Consider the following 22,652-nt stretch of genomic DNA (forward strand, 5'->3'; position numbering starts at 1 on the left):
TTCTAAGTTATATTCTTTCCTTCTAAAAAAGTTCCTAGTAAAGGGGGGACTCACTCTGTTACTGACATCTTCTACTTATATATCCATACACTGTTACTTACATATCTATCTATCTTATATATGTGTGTGTGTGTGTGTGTGTGTGTGTGTATACACTGGCATTAGCCAGCTGGCTGTGTGCAGGGATCCTGTTCTTTACAAACAGGGATTGGACAAAAGCTATGCTGGAGACTACTCCTTAAACAGTGCAGGAGATTTGCTTTTGTAAGGTTAATATGTTGTGCTTTCTCCCTTGGAGACAGCTGTTAAAAGATTCACTGCCCTATTTCCCACCAGGTTGGTTTCTTTTATTTCTACATTTTTTAATAAAAAGTTTTGTGGATGAAGGGCTGTGTGTCACCGAGCCCTGAGGAGACTTGTCGCCATTCTTTGCCTCTGTTCTTATCATCAAAGTATTGGCTGTGTTTCCTGCCAGCTTTTATTTTTGAAGCTAAGAGGCATTTTTAAAAGAAGGTCTACATTGCTCAACAGTTTGCAGGTTATGGCTATGCCATTTTGAAATTAGTGTCTCAGAAATTTCAGTGGACTTTTCTGTACTTGGAAGAAAATAGCATTGTCTTTTATATATATAAATTGCATACATGGGAAGTGGTTTGCAGAGCCAGACTTCTGAAATGTGTAACTATCATTTAGCCAATTCACTGCCCACTTCCTAAGGCTTGACATAAGCAGATTTTCTTTTTTAGGTTCTCTCAGTTTATTGTCAAAGTGAGCTCTCTAACCATTTTTTTATCTGAAACTGCAATGTTCATCTTCTTCACAGGAACTATAATTTATTTGAGTAACAGCGATGATTTGCTGAAAGCTCAGCCATTACCAGTGGTTTGTAAGGCACAGTTGTTGGCTCATTGTTACAAAGCCCGTTCAGATTGTGCCATGCCAGCAGCTGCCCATGCTGGCCTGAATTAGGACATCTCTAAGGCGTGCATTCTCCCAGCAATCCCATGCCTGGTACGTACCTGTCAGCCTTTCCAGTGGTGCGTCTCCAGCTTCACCACCCTCCCCATGGCCAATGCCGCTCTAACTCACTTGGTCTGCCCGCCTCCTGCAATATGCTGTGGCAGAGGCCAGTGAATGGAATGTTACAGCTAAAAGCTCCAGCTTTATACTTTAGATTTGAGGTTTTTTATTAGACTGGCAGATGTAAAATTGCCACATGGCCAGAGAGCTCTCTGGTGGCTGTGCTTAGAGAGATGCTGAAGTGACCCAACGTGAGGTAAACTGCCATTAACTTGCAATGGAAGTTATACTCCTGATTTCTGCGAGAGTGGCACCATTGTTGGAACTTTTACATTTTGTTTTGGTTTACAGCGAAGTGAGCTACCCAAGTTCAGGCAGGTACTCCTGATCCACAGAGCTAGCCGCTGAGCGGCACTGATTCCCAGTCTGCTCCTGTGAACCTATGGGACAAAGAGTGCAGGTCAGAACTGGGAAAGAGAGCTTGTTGCACTGTATGGACATATGTGTGTAGAGGTTTCAAGTGAAGCAATACATCTTTATTAAGTTATCTCTCATATCTCTCATAATTTAGAGCCTTTCAGTGGATATAGCTTATTTTCACTTCAGTCACTAACATAGAAGTTTTCAAAATTTGTCTGGTTCCAGCCTAGATTGCACCATTTCCCAGTAAGGGCTGAAATTACACAGCTCAGTGCCAGACACACACTTTCTGTCTGGCTGTACATGAGAGTTGCATACATGTCTCTAATGCAGTAATTCATCACCTGGGATATGTCAATCACCATAGATAATCAAGTTCTAAAGCCTTTGGATGAGAGTGTATAAAATCCAATTACCTTATGATTTTTACCTGTAATTGCAAAGCAATCAGAAGAAAGAAAACTATCTTTGTAGTGGTATGTGTGCTGCCAATGAAGATAAATATGGCAGCGTGCTCTTTTTAGCCACTAGAGAAGTATTTACATTACTATTATTGCATTAGAAGAGAATCATGCTTTCTCCTTATCTCAGCAACAGTCTCCCCCTCTGCTCAGGTGCTTTCTTCCACCTGATTTTTCATGACTTTTGGGAACAGCTGAGTTTGGTTTAAGAGGAATCTCCTCTCTCTCAGAGGTAGCCTCAAATCATGCTTTCTTCAGCTGATACTTCAGCAGCCGATGTTATTAATCCACCGACATTTGTAACCTACAGTAATGACCGTCATCCCACTATACACATCCAGGCACCACCAGCTTTCTGTGAGGCAATGGTGTAGCCAGAGATGCTCCTTTCTCATCCATGTTAATCTTTCTGGCAGTGTGCTAAGCCTCTGGGGAGGTCACAGAAATGTATATGTTTTTAACTGTGTTTGGTAAGCATCAATTTTAAGTTGAGTTTTGTTGGGGAAAAGGACAGAAGGGTACCTGTAATTAACCAAAACCTGGGAGCATCGGTTTAACAGTGGCACTTGAATGCTTCTAAATACAGATGGAAGGAAAGACTCTCTCACTGAAAATGTTACCCCAAGCTTCAGTCAGAAGCAGTTTTAATGTGCAGCTGGTAACCTTTTTTCCTATAAAATCAGCTCTAATTACAGTAACCTGCAAGGTAAGGTTTTCTGGGCAAGCACCAACAGAAGTTTTGTTTCATTAATGGGGCAGTTTGTTGCTGGATGTTATTATGCCAAGAGCTTCCACAAACTTTGTAGAAATCCTTATTTTGTTTTCATGAAGGATTATCATCGAGTGAATGAGAAGCTTAAGTCTTCATACAAGTGATTATTTCTCAGGTGGAAAGTGTTGGTGAATTGGCTTTTTAAGGGTTTTAGCAAACAGCAGATTCAGGAAGGATGAGGTTTCCTGGAAAAAATACTCAATTCTCTGCATCCAACGCCTCATCTGTCCCCACAGAAGTGAGTGACCTTTCTGCAATGTCTTCTTCAGCCTCTTCTCACTGACGGCCTCTGACGGGTTAGAGCTGACAGTCCCAGTTACCCAAATCACAGCTTGCTTCTCCAGGGCTGGTGATATCAAACTCCAACAAGGTCTAATAACTCTCTGAGCTGAATACTAAATGCTCGCCCTCTCACCTCACCACACTGCTGTAAATTCACACCCTACACCTTGATGGTGCTCGCTCTGGGTGCTGCAGCTCTCTGGGTGTGAAAGCCAACAGAGATCAGCTCGCAGTGAGCTCCCGCACAGCACGCAGATGGCTGCAGAGGCTGCTGATACACTGGCTCTGTGTGAGGTGATGGGGAATCTTGGGCTGAAAGACAGAGGGGTGGAGAGTCAGTGAAGATAAGGCAGGAGGCTGCAAGAGGGTCGTTCTATTTTTTAATAGAGCTGAGATAAAACATTTCCAAATCAACTGTTCGTGCACGCTTGCAGAGACAGGGCCGTGATTTACTGCCTCCGTGTCACGCTCAGCACACAGGGGCTGGCCTGGCCAAAGGACCCAGAGCTGTGGACAATCATAGGACAAGCCAATACATCATATTGCAGACGATTTACTCTGTTCCCCGGGCTGGAGTAATTCTCAGGAAACAGGAGGTCTGCTGCGCTCCCTGCAAACAGATGAATTTTTGGAGAACCCCAGACCAGCTGAAGCTGGCGGGGTGTTGACGCGGAAGTCACGGACACTGCGCACAATCAATATGATCAAGCAGATGCCACTTTATTGCCAAGATAGCTCGGTTTATATGTTCATTCTAGTTACTGTTCACGCATAAGCAAATTAGAGATTGGTTAGCATGAGCTGTCCACGCGCCTAGTTACACCTAATGATTGGTTATATCAACACTGTACATGCGCATAAACATAAGGCATAATTGGTTGTATTAACTAAAACATGCGAAACTTGTCTCAGGCTAATTGGTCAAGATAAGCTGTGGAATTGAGGTTCTTTGCCAAGTTCCCTTTATCGTGGAATGCGCACCTGTGTTCTTCTAATTGGCATCTTTCTTTTTTTGTCTTCTTGTTTATTCTGTTCAAGGCCTTCTAAAGGCATCTGGAATGCTCTTACTACCGTTAGCTAAATATGTGTCCACAAGCAAAGCGTCCTTGAAGCCTGCTGCCTACAAAACATCCTTGGCTCACAAATTGATCAATTCTATCGAGTCTGGATTGTTCACTATGTGCCCATTACTTTCCAAGTATCCCACAGCGGGGATCGCTGAGCTTGCCCAGTCCAAGCCCTGCTTGGAGCGGGGCCAGCTGGAGCAGGATGCTCCGGGCCATGGCCAGCTGCTATCACCAGACACCCAGGCTGGGGATGGGGGGATAAACCATGCCAGGTAGGTGACCCCAGGGAAGCTGTGCCTGCTCACAGCAGCTGCTGCAGACGGAGGCAGCTGCTACCTGCAGCAGTTTCCTCCCTGTGCTGTGAGCAAGGCAGGAGCCTGGGGCTGGAGAAGGGGAGCTGTAGGCACGTGAGGAACGAAGCTGGGTGCTGCCGTCCTGCTCTGCCGCCATGTCCTCGGAACACATCTCCTGCCTCCGCTCACCCACGTTTCCCTGCAGCAATGAAGAGCAGAGGCACTTCACCCTGACACCAGCTCGACCCCGAGCTAACTGCAGCGGCAGTGCCTCGGCCATGGTAGCCCTGCAGCTGTGCCTCGGGGCTTGGCTAAAAACGGGCACTGATCGCTCTCCCACTAGGAACCTGGGGGGGTCCCCGATGCCCTCAGTGTCTCCCTGTGAATCCCACCCACCATAATGAAACTTGACATACAGAGATAACATAAAATAACTTATCTCAGCTGGTACCAGGCTGGGGATGGCAGCCCCAACTTAGCTGCGATACTGCATGGTGCAGCCACCTCTCTCTCTGCCCCCCAGTCAGCCTGGGGGCTCTGGGTATCCTGAACATCAGGGAGAGCAGGGGGGAAGCCACGGAGCATGAGACTGGCTCTGCCTGCAGTCACATCTTGTGACAGTCCAGTAACAGGGCACACTGTCATATCAGACATCCTGGACAAAACGAAGGAGCTCATCGGGAGCAGTCAGACGGGGTTTGATGCCATCAAGCCATGGAAAGATTAAAACAAGCACCAATTTCACAGCAAGGCTTACTCCAAAGCACCACTTCCAGTGGGGACCAGGCCACGACTGCCACTTTGGGGGTGGAGAAGTCATTTCACAATTGCAGGACGGCACATTACGTGACTGCCGACAACCTCCCCTTTTGCAACCACAGCGACGTTAAGTAATGCTGAGTGAAGGATTCAGGCCAACAACCTGAACACAGAATTTGGTGACAGCTGGCTGGGGACGTGGGGTCTCACCAGCCTCAGCTGTGGAAACAGCTTTGAGAAAAAGGAAAGGCTGAAGGGGTGGGAATGCAAATGCCACAGCACTGTCCAAGGGGACCAGTGAGACATGTGTAAGACAGGTCAGGCAGAACAGCATCAGTCCTGAGCATTGTAATGCAAACCCTGATACAATTTTGGAGAACAGGACTAAAACACAGGTCAGCTGTGCTACAGCAGCCTGTTCACCACCCACACTTCATGTTTTGCCTGGTGGAGTCTGAACCAGCCCAGTCCATGCCCCTCACTGGGGTTTCTGGGCATGCTGGAAGCCTGTGTCACACTGCTGGGGTGCTGCTGTCCCCTCTTGCACTCCAGGAGCTTCACTGTGCTCCTCTCTCAGGGCACCCACAGCCACTGTGGGAGCTGGGGAAGTGCTTGGCACCGGGCGCCTGGTGGGGACCTCTTCCTTAGCAGACTGGAGAACCCTTTCATCAGGTATCTGGGGGCGATGATGACCTACACCAGTAACACAAAATCAGGGAGATGGTGAGGAGCAACACTGACAGAGGCTACAAGCAAATGATCAGCAATTGGGTCCATTTAAACAAAATGCACCCAAATATCCTTAAGCGTGAGGGCGCCCTGTTGAGAAGGAGAAGGGCAGGACATGCCAGCAGGGCTTGGCCTGGAGCGTGGTGCTGAGGGCTCGCCCTGCCCCTGCGCCTTGCCACCACACATGAACAGACAAAGGCAGCCGGGGACGGGGAGCCAGGTATGGGAACTAGGGTAATTCTCTATATGTGGTCTTGATAGATTAAGCAGTGAACAAACTGCAGTGTAGTGCCCAAGAAATGTAAAAGAAAAAAAACAACTGAAGAACAAGCCTATGAATAGCTGAGATCCTGGAACAAAACCCACCTTTTAGAGAGAGATTTAGACCATTCAATCTGCTTATCAAAAGATCAAAAGGAAAACCAATTTCTCCATAGAGGTGGCACCAAAAGGAGCAAATACAGGCACTAAAGGATTCTGATGTGGTTTATCTACCAGAGAGTGACAGTGCCCAGTACCTGTCCTCCTGCCCTCAGAGGGGAAGGAGGGGGACCAAGCCTCGCTGGTCTGCAGGGTGAGACATCCCGGCTCTCTTCTCACTTGGTGCCCAACTGGCACAGAGGGACTGGTTCTGGAAAGTGACACTGTGTCCTGACTTGCTCAGGCATGGCAATCCATGCTGAGGTGCTCATGCAGAAGCTGCTCCATCCTCAGCCCAGAGCCCATCTTCCATCTTTGCTTCCCTGCACCCAGGACGGCTTGACACTGTTCCCTGCCATCATGCAGTGTTGTGGCAGAGGCACTGTGTCCCCACACTCTCACCCCACTAACTGTCCGCCACACCTTATGCCCTGCTTCCTTCCTCCAGCCCCTCCTAGGGATTTGTTCCTTGCTCTTTCTGCCCGTGTTTCCTTGGCAACCTGATCCAATCTCAGTTCCACGTATCACCTTCATTATGAAGTTTAGCTAATCCAGCCCCCTCTGCCCTCAAACTGCTCGTGCATCTCTAACCACCTCCCTGAGACCCACAACCCTCACTGCTCCTTCAGGCACGGACTTTCCCCACCTCTCCATCCCCCTTTCACCACCTTTGATGAAATTTAAGCAAGTGCAGAAACTCTCTTTCCAACAGGGATGGGCACGTGGTTCACCGCTTTGCTGAAAGAGGGAAGGCCTCAATTTTTCCTTCTCAAATGTGAGCCCCCCCATAAGGGATGTGCTCCCCAGCACCAGGGCGCTGCAGCTTCTACTTTCCTTACCCATGTGCAACTCCTCTATCCTTGCAGATCTGTTTACTTGGCACTATCTTCTGAAGAATAATCCACAGAACAGGGCTTGCTTGGAAATTTTTCACTTCCCTGGCCCTTTTTCTACTTGCAGTAAAATGGACCTAAGCCCATCCCTGTGTGGTGACGGTCTTAATGTCCTAGAAGACTGTGGGCAGGTCATTTTGGATGCAAGCTCCTCTTTCTTCCTTCATACAATACACGTCTTTCTGCTCCGTACAAGACATCCTGCTTTTCTTTTTGGCATTATGGACTCTGTTAGAGCTTTCATGGAATACCACAGTACCCAAAATCAGAGCGTGCTAGCTAAGGCAGAGGTCTCACTCGTCTGAAAAACAGATGGATCCTTGTATCCTCCTGAAACCCAGACCCAAAGATCTATAAAACCATCTAACTAAAAACTCCCACTTCCCTCCAGAGGTCTCAGAGGGGATTTGGTGCCTTTTTTTCTATCAAAATCAAGATGCAGAAAATATTTCTGGTAGTTCTGCAGTTAACTCTCAAAAGGCAAAAGCTTTCCAAATTTCAGCTCTATGCAGAGTTTCTCAATTAATTACATGCACATGCATGGGTACCGGATAGGTCACGTACGTTAAACAAGCGAGTGAAAACCTGCCCTGGAGACCAGCTAATGAACAGCCCCACGATAAGACTGGTGGAACTGCTTATGGCAAATGCATGTGACTATTTCCCCACGGATTTCAGCTGGTTGGTTGACGGGTTGAATGCGTTAATCTATCCATCAGGAGAAGGGTTGAGATGCCATTCACTTTGGCTCAAGTGAATGTGCTGGAAGTGAAACTGCAGCAGCTGAAGAGCCCGAGTACGTTTGTGCGGGGAGCTCGGCATGGGCAGGGGGCGGCTGGAGGGATGCCAGCTCAGGGGATGATCACCGGCAGATCTCTTCAACCAGCCCTGCAACTCAGCAGGGGACCATCAAGACCAGAGAAAAAGGACTTCAATTTTTAGGCTTACCTTTAACAGGCCCACCTACTTCCTACAAACTGTAGCAGCCTTGAAAGCAAGCACGTTGTGCCATGTACAAAGCAAAGGCCATGCAGCACTGTATGGATGACTTTGGTTCGGATGCAGCACCACCCAGCCTTGATGCCCAGGGGGTCTTATCCTGAAAATGCTCACAAAGATTTGGGAGCAAGTACTGCTACTGCCTGCAGTTCAGTTCTGCAGATGGCAGAATCCATTCAGCAGAGATCAATCCATCAGTAGTTGTTTTGTGATAGTAGCTGGAGCAGAGGGAAATGGGAGAAGGCAAAAAAATGGAGTGACAGCAGAGCCACCAGCTTTTCATTATCCTACAAAGATGCCATGTGGTTTTGGTGACAAGTAATCTGAACTGCAGCCAGTCATCACCTTTATAAGCACTATCAGCCAGAAACCTAAAACATAACCTGTCGGTGTACAATGATTAGCTTCCTCTCTCCCCTCCCGGAGATAAGCGCCGCCACAGATACAGGTTTGCCGAGCAGTCTCCTGCTGCCAGCATCTCCCCATCAGCTGTACTGCTGCTGGCTGTGATGTCTCTGCATCCCGGGCCAAAAGGCTACAGCTCTGTCAGAGGCAACTCTGGATCTCGCATGGGTTCAATCGTGGTACCTGCAGTAGGTGGAGGTAACAGGACCAATTTCCACTCGGTCTAGTGGGTGCAATTCCTCTGCTGCACTGGGGAGCGCAGCCAGGGCAGTCCCCAGCACGGCCCGGCTACAGTCGTGCTGCTCTTTGTTAATCAACCTGGTTTAAGCAATTTTCTTAATAAAACACACAGTTAGGACATTTCCCCATTAGAAAATAGCAACTTCTGCCCTTTCCCCAGTCAATAATCAAGTCTGAAGGTATAAACTGCTGTCACAAACTGGTCTGTGTTTGGGCAGGGGACACTGAAAACCCATGGGGGGACATCGGGACAGTCAGCAGCTCTGCATAGCTGCATTCAGCTCTTCAAACAATTCCTCCAGGAAGGGACACTTGCCTGGTGTGCCATCATCACTGAAACGCTCTCTGGTTTGAAACATACCATATTAAGATCATATTCAAAGTTATTCTTACCCTTCACTTATTTCAGGCAAGCCCATGAGCTATTTTAGCTCATTTTGCTGAGTAATGCGATTTTGCAGCTCTAAAATGCGACCCAAATACCTGAACAAAGGAAACCTTGAGAAAGATTCTGTAATTAAGTATCTCACCTTTTATTTTGTTCATTTACACTTCTGGCACTGACAATTCTTTGAAGATATTTATTTTTATGTAAAGACCAAACTTCATTAAAGCAATCAGAACAGAAGTCAATTAAATAATTTTACATCACTTAAGTTTCAGAAAATGTACAACACTTTCATACATTATAGGCTTGACTGGTTGCAAAAGGAAACGGCACGTTTGACATGGTTAAGAAATAACTTGGACAACCCAACAATTAGTTCTGCCAAAACCTGTTTTGTATGGAATACTGTAACATGCGCCCAGGGATTACAGTATGCCTGATGGCGCCATATGCATGTTATTATTCAACATGGAATTGTTTCTATCAATTTGGTCTCCAATAATGTTGCAAATATTCTACATAGAATTTGTCACAGAAAGGTCTGGTTAATGGTTTTGTAGGGGTGTGAGATTCACGATGGAAAGTGGAGACGTGACTCTTGCCACTTCCCAGCGATGCCCTGGACCAGCAGGACACTGAGCACATGGAGAATATCAAGCATATGAATAATCCTATCGATTTCATGGGGACTACTCGAACACTTAAAATCAAATAGATGACAGGTGTGTACTAGGCAGGGCCTGCAGTGTAACGCAGCATCCCAACACCACAAAACCATCCTGTTTCACACCTGCTGAGGATCCATGAAGTTTCTCCTGAAGAAATCACAATGATGTTCATACATTCAGTCCTCTCCAAAGTCTGTGTAATATTTAAGGCAGCAAGAGAAATTTGCCTTTACTTTAACACTTCAGAAACTGATGTTTCCTTTAGAAATAGGCGGACGATATTCATAATTAATCCGTGCACCCCTTATTTATATAAATGCGATGAAAGGCCAAAGCAAATTTTGACAAACTGTATCTCAACAGAATTGAGGAGTGTAACTGAACCAGAGTTGAAGCTTTACAATTACACGTGCCAGATCATTCACATGTAACATACTGTCTAGGGACGAAGTGAAAAAGTGGGGATTTAGATGAAATCTGTATTCTTGAGGCCTGATGCTGGTCAAACTTTCCCTGGTGTGATTGAGCTCTACTGAAGCTGACGAGTGAGCACCTCTGCTGAGAGGTGTGAGTAAGATTAAAAACATGCCGCTGGTTCACACTAACAGGTCATTGTGGCTAAAGTATATTCTCATATACAGAACTCTGGAACACTATTAACACCCATTTACAAAACACTACATTGATGGTTATTGGCACATAAAAAACTCCTTCTCTATATGAAAACATACACAAAATAGATAAGAACTGCCATTTTTTTCAGACTTTTAAAATCTATATATAGTTGTCTTTAAGGAGTTTTAACCCCTAGTATCACAAACAACAATATTTCTTTAACAATGTTCACCTAGATTTTACTGTGCTGACATTTGTAACACTGCCACAACCTAGACCGCTTTGTGGATTACGCTTACTGTACTGTACACAAGGCGATGAGGATCGATAGAAAACCACTAAGATTTTTGCACAAAAATGTGACTTGTTAAAATCCAGAGAACAACTGAGTCACTTTATAGGCAGCAGCTACATGTAAGCTGTAAATGTTACCCGCAATAAAAACACATTTTGCCATAAAGCACATATTGTGGCATTATCTGCTTCTGGCCTGGTACACAAAGCTCGATTTTCTTCCCAATGCAGAGGAATGGGTTTGGCTAGCTTGACTCTTTCAGAAAAAAAGTGCACAAATATCTTACTCTTTAAAGTGCTTTGCAGAACTGTCTATTCTGCCTTAATTTCTACCCCGAGATCTCTCTGTGCTGTGAAGACTCTGCGTCTTTCTCATGTAGTGATGTTCAGCTAACAAAGCCTCTTATGCAAGTACAAGTAAAATTTCAAGAAGACCATGTTAGAAGAGCGCTGACGTTCAGAAGTAGAAAGCTGGATATAAAGCTGAGAAGTACAGTGTCTATCTTCCACTAGCCCACTGCGTGCCTGTGGGACTGCACCAGCACCCTCATGGCCGAAGGAAAGACCCTTGCTCAGGGCCTGTAGCAGCCCCTGAAAGTCAAAACTTCTCCCCAGTGCTCAACCCAAGTGACTAAGAAGGGCAAAAGAGATTTCACCAAGGAAAAAAGTACTAGCTTTGCAAACTCCGTTGCCATGTTCTCACCTCCACATAGGCATGGGAGAGGAGCACTGGTGTGCTTCTTGCCCCTTAGTCTGCCAGCCCCCCCGTTCCCATCCACACGACCAAGCACAGTCCCTTGGTCCCACCATCCTCCTCCCACATGGGAGACAACTCAGAGACTGCTCCTTTTGGCTACAACACCCGTCTCTACTGAAACATGACTTCATGGGGCTTTCGATGCATCATTTCTCTCTTCTACCCTCTCAACCCTAACTGCTACACCAGTGAAATGCTGCATTTACCAACTCATGCAAAACTAAGTTGGCATTGGAACAATGATCCTTGGGATGTATCCTCTCTTGTCCCAAAATTTCTGACATGGCTGTCACTGCAATTCACAAGGTAGCAACATCTGTGAGAGAGATCCAAGGTGCACGCGTAGCAATGCAACTTCAGCCCTCCAAATGCGTCCTGGGGCCTTACTTTGTTTCTATGTCTATTTTCAAAACAGGTTTGCTTCTCTTGTTAAAAAATGATTTTGATCAACAAAGTGACAAGGGGAAGAAACAAGCGGCAAATTATCTCAACCCCCCCAACACTTCTGAATTTCAACATGGTGAACAAACTACTGTATGTGAATTAATGTGAATTAAATTTAAAAAGATTAAAAATGCATCAGGACTTGTCTCTTTCATACCAGCTGTTAGATCACAACATGTAGAGTCAGTAGATTAATCAGAATGAAAATATCTCAAGTTGTTGTGTATAATCAATATGCCCAGCTCTACCAGCAGTATTACTCTAGCATTCCTGACGCACAGAATACCTGAATTAAGTGTGCAGTCCTCGTGAAGAAATGATTTCACATCTTCTGCAGAAAGCTTTCAATAAAACGATATTGTGCTTAGACATACTATTTATGCTACTTCATAAATTAAAATCCTGTCATAAGAAATTATTCAGCTACACTGTATTTTTATGCTTTTATCTGGAATGTTACTAAGCCTACCTTTAGCAAAAATCTCTTAAAACTTAAAATATGCACAAATATAAAAAATCTTTTCAAAATAGAAACATTTATTTAATTTTCTTCATACACTATAAATGTTCACAGATTCTAAAAATAAAACCCTAATTGCGTAAGACTAATTTCAAGTATTTGATCTCATTTTTATTACATGTGATGCTTGGTACTAGGTTCAGTATTTCTAAGGTACGGAATGTTGTCTTGGTGTAAAGCAACCCTAAAAGGAAGACTTAAACCCAACTCTGCGGGTGGGAAAGGGGGAATGACAATAAAGAAGCCGGTATATTTTGCACCCATAGCCAGCAGCAATGATGAATAAAATGTGTGTATTTCAATTGTTTTGCCTGGAGAAAAAGCACATGGGATGCAAACCTTCACAAAACTGCTTTCAGTAAGATCGAATTTGTTGTGTGAGAAAACGAGCCCAGTGTTGTATGCAACTGAGTGCCACTTTTGAGAACGTCCGTGAAACAAGGCTGGCAGAGAGAGATGGTCTTCTGCTGCTAAAAAGCCCCAGCACTACCTGCAAAACAGAAGAGGCTGATCTTGTGATAGCAATCTTTCCAGTGACTCTGCTTTGGTTATACCCAATAAAAGCAGCGGTTTTCTCTGCCTGTGGACACAAGCGCGAGGTCAGCACTGACACTGTGCCGGTGCAGGGACACCCTCCCTGGCTTACACCCTGCTCCAGCAAAACACATCCAGCAAGGGAATGTTCATAGGTGTATCGGTGAGTGTGGGCTTATGCTTTTGGGAGAATCAGAACCATAAGTCCCTATTCTCAAAAGCCAGTAGATACCCACTTAAACCTATCAACCACGTAAGAACAGGTCGGGCGCTACACACCTATTCACACGCTGTTCTGGGTAACAAAACTGTTCCAAATAAGGGTCTTTGAACACACATTTTTTGGCTTCAGGAAGAAACCAATTTGTCCTTAAAACTATTTTGTTCTTGTCTGTGCCAAGTATCCCTTTTTATCATTTCAGGTACTGCACCTTCGGTGAAGGTTTCAAAGAGGTGACAGCCTAATGGAGACATCCCGCTGAGGGTGCATTTGTAGATAGGTCTGGAGACCTGAGCATTTTCAACAGCTGGTGCTTTCAAGCATAAAGATATTGTGCGCTTAAAGGGGAGGCAAGATGGAAGGCGTGAGAATCCAGCCCTCTCACTGCGCAAGGTTGATGTTCAAGGTCGAGCCACTCTTCGCAATGATCAGTTTGAAATTCCCTCTGTCTGCTACACTTTCCCCTTTTAGTCCCAGTCAAGTCACAGAAGGATGGTTTAAAATGTTTTCTTTCCAAAAATATTTCTTTGACTAATGACGTAAAAAAGAAAATAACGCAAAATACACCCAATGGCTGAAGGTCAATAATTGGAGAGTAAGAACTCCCCCCACAGAAGATCAGATAACATAATGTCAGACTGACTTACAACAACAAAACCCCACATTATCCAATAAAAATAATTTAGTAACAAATGTCCAGTCTCAGTTTTGATAGTCATACTACATTCAAAGTATTTTTCAACTCAAGAAAAGCCCACAAAGCCAATCTATAAAAGCTAATGAACCCAACAACTTCTTTTAATCTTTACACAATGAAAAATAAATGTATTTTTACCAAATAAATGGGGGGCAGCCCACAGGCAGAGGAGGTTTTCCACATTCTTTCATGAAGCAAATGTTTCAAAGATAAGAATTTGAATTGTTGATGCTTTCAAACTCGTATCTCTGAAGACTTAAAGCAGTGAGGACAGGGCAAGGAAAAAAAAAACCATAATATTTTTATGTAGCTGCATAAAATTCAATTTGCCAAGGCAAGCAATCATGGCAGGTGAATAAAATACCATTCATATTTTCATTACTATGCTAAAGGCAGCCAAGTTGATTTTTGTGCCTGACATTTTCTTGACAATTTTGCAATGCTTCGGTAAGGCAGTTAATATGAGATGTAGGCTTCTGCCCACTGCTAATATTTCTCTTTAGATCCAGCAAGACACTGGTTGACTAAGGGCATTTGAAGGAATAATGTGCTGGGATTCATTTACTCTGCACATATGAAGATAAACTGAAGGCAATATGATTATTCATGAGCAAAAGGTGCAGGAGGGACAACCACTGTGCATTTAGCAGCACAAAACCTCTCCCCTCCTTTTCTTTCTTTTAGCTAATGATATTTTGTGTTCAAAACTAGGCACAAACCCAAACGTTCAAATGCAAAAAAGGAAAACCAAAATAATTTTTTTCCAACTAACTGAAGCCTCTACATTGTACCCAGCAATATATACCAGTTCATTTGTACGTGCAGTCACATACTTAGCTCTGTTTTCTGCTGTCAGGTAGTTAATTTTGGCAGTTTCTCTCACAAACACCAACTCCCAACTGTACTGTGTACTTAAGAGCAGCAGTGCCTAGATAAGCTGGTGTAACACAGACATATGCCACCCTAGTGAACCTCCACCCAGGTGAGTGTGGCTCTCTTCTTGTTATCTCAAATAAATAAAAATCGAAAGTCTCTTAGGGTAAATTTGGGAAATGTTCCCTCTTATAGATATAGCAGATGTTTGTATTTTCCTAATCAGTTAAACCTTTTAAATAGCTACCATTACAGCAGCTTATGCATTCATCATTCATTGTATTGCACAGCAGAGCTATTTCCTAGGCTGTATGGGATGGGGATCCAACAGATGTCAGCTGCTTCCTGATTAGCTACTCTTTATTTTATCTTTTTTCAGTATTGAAGATAAGGACAACCCCTGACCATCTAGGATAGCCTTCTGTATTCATCCGGTACAGTGCACCCTACTAAATACCTCGGGACGGTGCAGTGTCACGGACACTCAGTGAATTCACATAATAGTGGAATTCAATCTCTTTTGGAAGCCGTTGCTTTTAGTTATCAAGAAAACACTAGCATATTGAATTTCCTCCCAAACGGAGCAGTTTTGAACATGAAGGCATTTTTAACTAGACAGTAGAAAGGAGAACCAGACCAGAAGCAGGGCAGTGAGGTCATCAGAGCTGCTTTTCCCCCAGAAGGCTTTTAAATGATTAAATACATCAGCAGCTGAAAATTATTCCACATCAGAAGCATCATTGTCAGAAAGATGGTAATTACTTCCCTTCACCCGAATATACTCGATATACCTCCCTTCATCAGAATCTGACATACCACATGTACATAGCCTGTTTTCAAACAAAGATTCAATTTCCTCTAGTTTTTTCCCTTTAGTCTCAGGAAGGCAGCCATAGATGAAAACCAGTCCCAAGGCAGCAAACCCTGCGTAGAGGAAGAAGGCTCCTGCAATGTAAAACAATATGCACAGTCGGTTACAGAAGTTCCCATCCCTTCTCTGCTCCAGAGCATAGGGAGTGGCAGAAGCAGCAGGCTGCAGATATCAAAGGAGTGTGTAAAAGCAAAGGTTGGAGTGGCATCGTTAAAACAACGAGCTGCAGGGCTGTGGGGGTAGAAGGCCACTTTATTGCATCATTCCGCAATGGAGTAAATTAACAAACGCAATTTCAGTTCACATGGAAGATAATACACATACTTTCTGGGCAAGTCACTCTGCTGTTAAAATAAACAGCAATTAAACAATTGCATACCCAATAAAAAAAGGCAGATACAAAAGGCAAGAGCTTTCTTAGTTTATCTTAACAGCAAAGGACACACTAAGACAACCCCCCAAAATGAGAAACTTTAGCAAAAAAGAAATAGTCAGGATGAAAATAATGCTTGTGACTCTTACACCTAATTATTATTTAAAAGTCCTCTGCAGAGACAATTAGCGGTGAGAAAGAGCTCATTCCCCCCTACAACCCACCATACCTAAGGGGGCAGAGAAGATACCAAAGGACCAACAAACATTTACCTGCCATGTGTTTCTAGACTGTTGACTCAAAGGAATGACAAGTAGAGCTGAAACACTCTATACTAGTAATGGTGTAAAGGTCACATCAACTCCCTAGCAGCTTAATGTAATTTAAATGATGTGTACTGGAGTGGCTGAGCAGTAATCTGACAAACTCTCTGCAAGCTCCAGCAGGCAGGACTTAATCAACAGCTGGGAGTGGGGCAGTAGCATCTTACACAGCTATTTCTGCAAGGAACATCTGATATTGGTCTTGGATGCCATCATAAATTGGAAAACTGCAGATGCTGTCTCTTTAAGTGGCAATCAGCATATTTCACTAAGTCAAAGACGTTCTTTTTCCAGCTTCCCTGTTTTAATCAACTGTCTAGGCTCTCTGTTAAGGACAGAAAGAAATGTTTATTATGAAAGCTGGATCAAACTCTATGATCCAGGCAAGTCGTATCAGGTTTCTAGTCTTACTAAATCACGGTGGATTGAGAACACTGCATTCACAGTTGACATTTCATAGCAAAACCAATGGAGTAACCCAGAATCAGTAGAAAAATCTATGCACATGGATGCATGCTGTTTCTTACCATAGTATGTCAGATATTCGGCTGTATGCAGAAATGTCAGTGACACGAGCACATTGAAAACCCAGTTGACTCCAGAAGAACATGCGTTTCCTGTACTTCTAGCCCAAAGTGGGTAAATTTCAGAATTGACGGTCCAGGGCATAGGACCCATCCCTAAGAATTAGGAAAAAAGATTAACCTCGGTTTAGTGGCTGGACTCAAAAGTAAACTTAACATGTAGCCTCACTATTCGACATTTTATCTTTACAATTTTTTAACTCATATGCGAAAACAAACGTTTGCTTACCAGGTGCAAAGAAAATCAAGTACAAAATAAGGCCCAGAAGTGCTGTCCAAGAGTATGGAGTGGGGCAGAAATTGTATGCCCAAAACAAGTCTTCCTTTTTGAATACTGTTTCATTTGAACACCTGAAAAATAACAAAAAACTTCATATTAAAGAATTTTTAGAGAAATGGGTGACATCTCAATATAAACATGGCATGTAATGTCTTATGAAAAGCTGACAAATGTACAATTAAAATGAAAAAACTTCTTCCCTGTTAATTTATCAAGATCTTTGAGCCAAGTCTTACATTCAGAAATGTGTTTTTTCCCAAGCCTGGTCTTTGGAAGAGGAACCAGCAGAACACCCCTGAATTTAAACACTTGCCTTGTATCTACAGATCTCCTTCAAATGACTAGTCTTTACTATGCACGTGGTCATACCAAAGTCGATGAGATCATTCACATGAATATCACACAGTGCAAAATGAGCTGCAGCAGCAAAAGATGCCGCATGCAAGGATTTAAGGTCAAATGGAAGTTAGTCATTATGTCATTGATGAACTAACTACATGCTGCACACTTCAGGTATAATCAGTGATGCGTAGAGTGTGCCAAGGCCGAGTGAAGTTATAAGGAAAAGAGGCATATATTTTATTTTCTACACAGTGAAATAATTTAGAAAGAAGTAGCATTTCTAATTAGACAGTAAAAATAAGAAACAGACCAGAGTTAAACTGTGCCTGGCCTACTGAAAAAAAAAAGTATCTCTATTCCAAGGACTATGTGGAAATTACATATTTTGAGGACTAGGTATAAAATCAGGTATTTCCATCTGACTGCCAACAATATAATATATTTTAAAGGAATGCTGGCAACTATATTTTTTGTTATGTATTTTTTTTTTAAATTAGCATTGGTTTAAAGGGACAACAAGTCATGAGTGTAACTAGAGAAACTTTTCAGCTGCAACCACATCAATTGCTACAGTTGAAAAAACATGTACTTTGGGGAGAGAAGACTTAGGCAGACCCCACCCTTTCATATGCAAACAATGTTATTTACTTGAACAGAAGAAATCACAGAGAGATGAACATCTGTCTGGGTTACGACTTCCAGATCAGCTGAGCACTTACGTGAAGGATACGACCCTCTTGACAGTAGGAAAACTAGAATGAAGATGCGTGCAACGGGTGATAGCTGGGCAACAAGTGGTGAGATGGTGGAGCAACAGACACCCTGAAACGTTTCAGAGGACCTACCACCACTGTAGTTGACTTTCAAAAGCAAATTCCAACAAAACACTTCTCTTCTAACTTTTTTGTTAAGAAACGACCAGACAGGCCCAGGTTGAACAGGAATGTGCTAAGCACTGATGGCCAACCCACCACCACTCCTGGGGCAGAAATCTTCCTTAAGTTGGCACGGATGTACCAACAGGACAATATTTAAAGCAGGATATCACCGTGAAGTCCCAAACCCAATTTCAGGACAGCTGGAAATCCAAAGTTCAAATACATTTAAAAGAGAGAGGTTAACCCAACAAATACTGGAAAAATGCACGACTGAAACCCCAGCCAAACCCTAATGCTGCCTTAATGGCAGTAAGCTATAAGATTTGCAGTTCCACCATGCAGTTGAGCGGCACCTGACCAAGTGGAACCAGTGTTCCCTGGAGAAATGCCGAGCCCTTGATGTGCTGCCAGCAAAGCAGCCAGTGCCTGCGTGCACCATTCCACCCTCCCCAGCCCTGCCCTGCTGAGGTCCCCCAGAAAGGCCATCTCATCCACTGCATACAGATTCACTTTCAGTCTTGAGGTGAAAAACACATAGAAAACAGGCCAACTGAACATCCCTCTGAAAGATACGTCCCTCATGCCCAGATACAACAGGCTCGTGGCCTCAGCTGCTGCCTGGCCACTGGAGCACCCATCAGCCTAAGACACCAGCAGCTTCCATGACAGATTTTTCACCTTTTCTCAGCCAAAAGTATGGCTGCCATGCTTGCCACTTCTTCATCTTGCTTCTAAGCATTACCCCAGGTTCCTTCTGTCACTTGGCTCTTTCATGGGTCAGCTCAGCATCTCTTTCTAAGTTACGAGTGTGAGGCATAGATCATTCCCTGTTAGTGTCCACCCTGAAGCTTCCCCACCATTCTACATACTCCTCCCTGCGTGCAGGTTAAATCAAGTTTGAGCGGTGCCTCAAGTACAAGACGTATAGAAGACTGAACTGTGCTGGAGACCATCCATATGTTTAAACTGGAAGTTCCTTACGTGTTAAGGAAATGGTGTTTGAAAGGTTAATTTCTGAACACCCAGTGATCCTCTTGCCACGCTCAGCCCTTCCTAGCTGCCTGCTCTGCATCTGCACCACTGCTGGATCACAGGATTGCTCAGTTTCTGTTAATCTACTTTCATTTGCAGATGTTTGGTAATGAATACAAGCTGATTAGCATTTTAAAACATCTTGATGTTGAAATTGGTTCCTTCCATTCTGCCCAGCCAGATCGGCAGCTCCTCCGAGAGGAGCCTCATGCTTTCTCTCAAATGCTACTGTAAACAAAGACATACTTGGTTTATTATCTTGCATCCACCTCTATCAGCACAAATCAACCTGCTGATTCATACAGACACAACTGCCAGGAAGTCTGGATGTTTCCTTCCCCTACCATCTTTCCCTAGATGTGTCCTACTTTTGACAGAGTGGAACAAAAATGATACAAGGGAAAACCAGACGTCTCCAAAGCCTCCTATGGCTGAAGCCACTCATCTACTCTCCTCTGTCTGTAACTGAGAGGAAATTCTGTTGCAGGAAAGCAGATTCAGTGCACTGAAACAGGAAAAACAGCACTTGAGACTAGATTTAACAGAAACGTAGCAGTAATAAACTGTGCTTTGCTTATCCTTCAGTAGTACACAGAGTAAAAGCAAAGATATCTGCATTTGCTAGCATTGCTGGGTACGTTCAAAAATAACACTCCTTCAAGGCTGTGTATTTGTTCAAGCTCTGTTACTGTGCTAATTCTACTGCTACATTACTATTTCTACAAGATCTATTATTTTGCTGAAGAATATATTAATAATTACTGTATAATGTACTATCAAATAAAATTCTGAATTTCGTCCTGCACAAAGGGAGCATCTATGATGGAAAGCGGATGAGCAGCTACCCATCACTTCACAAGCTGAAACACACAGAGGAAAATGCCGTGTAAACGACTTACAAGCAAAATGATGCAGTCAGGTACCAGTGCAAAGAGTTTGTAAATGCCAGTATGCTGGGTAATAGTCATATCAGTATAAACAGTGAAGACACACCACATCATTTCCTCTGAAATTACTGCCAAAGTGAAAACATGATAGTGCTGCATTGAAGATCTATACCATTATTTCTTTTGTTACATATTCTCCATAGATAATTTAAGACACACATCTGTTCTAATTAGTGAAAACCTGACCTTCCAACAGTTAATGTGAACAATTCGACTGACTGGAAATAAATCAGAACAGCAGCAGATTTCTAAATTATGGGCATTATATGCTTGGTTTCATAATCACAGAAGCCATCCTTTATCAGATTATGGTCTGTAGTTCAGAAGATCTAAAGCTTTGCTCCCCACCAAATTTTAAGGATAAATTACCTTCATATGGCACATAAAAGAAGATAAGAGAAGAAGAGCTGGTGTGGGTGGTCTAAAATGTTATTGCTAATAACAAGAGGACAAAACAGGATAGGACCATTTCCTTGATAATCAATCTAAATTTTCCTAATACTTGAGCCAATTTGGCTGTAGAATAATCCTCAAGAGCAACACTGAAAACCACAGAGAGGCAAGTGGCTAGGCAGTACGTAGCACAGGCAAGTGAGCACAGCACAAGACAGAGACCCAGCTGATTTTCTCCTCAAATTTCCATTAATTTTTGCTTTGCTGTAGAGTGAAGACTGTGTAGCCCTAAAGATACGGGTTTTGTGGGAATTAAATGTTTCATTCTGAACAGTTCATATATTTTTCATATGGAAGCTGCTGACTTTTCATTGTCTTTTAAGCCCTTCAGAAGCATCTTAAATGGATTTAGATCAGAAGTCTTAAAAGGTCAAAATTCAAGTCAAATCAGGTTAAGGAAATAAATTAGATCTAAAGACAATCACTAATGTGATCATTCATCTCCTTAAAATGCTTGTTAGAACAGGCATATTTCAAAATTACACATTCTGCTCCGAGATAAACTTTAACATCAGCTGCTGATGGTACAGGAAGATTTTAGACCTAATTCACGGTTTCACTAATCCCCATTTCTTTGCTCTAATGAGAGTAAAACTACTTAAGGACTGCTCCTATGCCAGACTTTTGTGTCTGGGTTATCAAGATGATGATAATCTACAATTTACCAACTTAGTCTCCGGTGTAACACAAATATATTAGATTTTTAAAAATCTTCTTTAGAGAGATTTTTAATGTCTCCTGTGTAGAGTGCTAACTTTTATATCACGCCAATCCAGCTGAACAATATAAATTTATGCCAAGCTTATTAACTCATCTTTTTGCCTGAAGCCTGGTCATGGAAAGGACAGAGGACCAGACAGACATACTTTAGAGTAGCTACTGTTTGGACTGAGAAAGGTTTTTGTGGAAGATACTTGGGAATAGCTAAGATTATTTATCCACAAGCAATTACTATCCTGTGGAAGAATCTGGACCTTGATATTTGGGTTAGTTCTCACAACTTCAAGCCTCTCTTTTTCTGCTAAAGATACTCAGTTGTCTGAACAGACCCCTAACTACCTTTAAATTACTTAAAGGACAGAATTTAGCAAGGTACCAGATTAATTGTGTAATAATGTAGTGGTAGTCAGACATGTAACTAAGGAGAACTTTGGAAACTGCCTGTATCCTGTCCATCAAGTGGCCTCTCTAATCCACCCATATACATTCAAAATAGTTACATTAGCACAACCCATAAAACCAGTGAAAACATAATGTATAGTTTCACTATAAATCAGTGTATTCTGATTTAAAGAAAAATCTCTGCTCCTTTCAGTGCTTAATTTTTATATATACATACGGTAAGATGCTACCTGAAGTATCGAGCAAAGCGTAACTCTTTCCTGAAGGCAAACAGATTAACTTAAACCTGACTAATGTCTGAATCAATACTTCCTAAGCTTTCTCACGGTTCCCTAGCTACTGGCTTCTGTGCCTCAGAGAAGATGCACTGTAGCTCCATGCCCCTCTGGAGAAGTTTACATCTCCTGCTTTGACTTTGTAGTTCATATGGAGAAATAACTCATCCATTAAACCAGATGTTGCTAAAAATATGCAGATGAAGCTTCTTATGCCAGATGATGGCAACTGAAAAAAAACAGGAAAGAACAAACAGATGCAGCCTTGAAAAAATGTACCCATAAAATTTCATGGTATTCAGCTAGGCATTGCTTAACCTTCATTACATAAAAATACCAGCAGTGTTTTGGGACACTCATTGAAGCCTTTTGCTATAACTGGCAAAGAGTTTTTAAAATATT

At 43.1% G+C, this 22,652-nt stretch overlaps 1 protein-coding gene across 2 annotated transcripts in view; it reads right to left on the reverse strand.

The window, feature by feature from the left end:
* Positions 1–9,269: 9,269 nt before the first annotated feature.
* The window catches only part of SLC2A13 (solute carrier family 2 member 13), a 170,836-nt gene continuing 157,453 nt past the window's right edge, over positions 9,270–22,652 (reverse strand). Inside the window, exons 8-11 of one of the 2 annotated variants that reach the window (XM_052789428.1) lie at positions 17,151–17,272; positions 16,865–17,017; positions 15,587–15,715; positions 9,270–12,936 (exon numbers count right to left, since the gene is read on the reverse strand). In XM_052789428.1, coding sequence (XP_052645388.1) covers positions 12,917–12,936; positions 15,587–15,715; positions 16,865–17,017; positions 17,151–17,272 — 424 coding nt within the window. In that variant the 3' untranslated portion in view covers positions 9,270–12,916. Of the gene's footprint in view, positions 15,716–16,864; positions 17,018–17,150; positions 17,273–22,652 lie in introns of both variants that reach the window. The other variant, XM_052789427.1, reaches the window with a different exon arrangement.

This window comes from Harpia harpyja, chromosome 6 (genome assembly GCF_026419915.1).
Source record: "Harpia harpyja isolate bHarHar1 chromosome 6, bHarHar1 primary haplotype, whole genome shotgun sequence".
Taxonomy (NCBI): Eukaryota; Metazoa; Chordata; class Aves; order Accipitriformes; family Accipitridae; genus Harpia; species Harpia harpyja.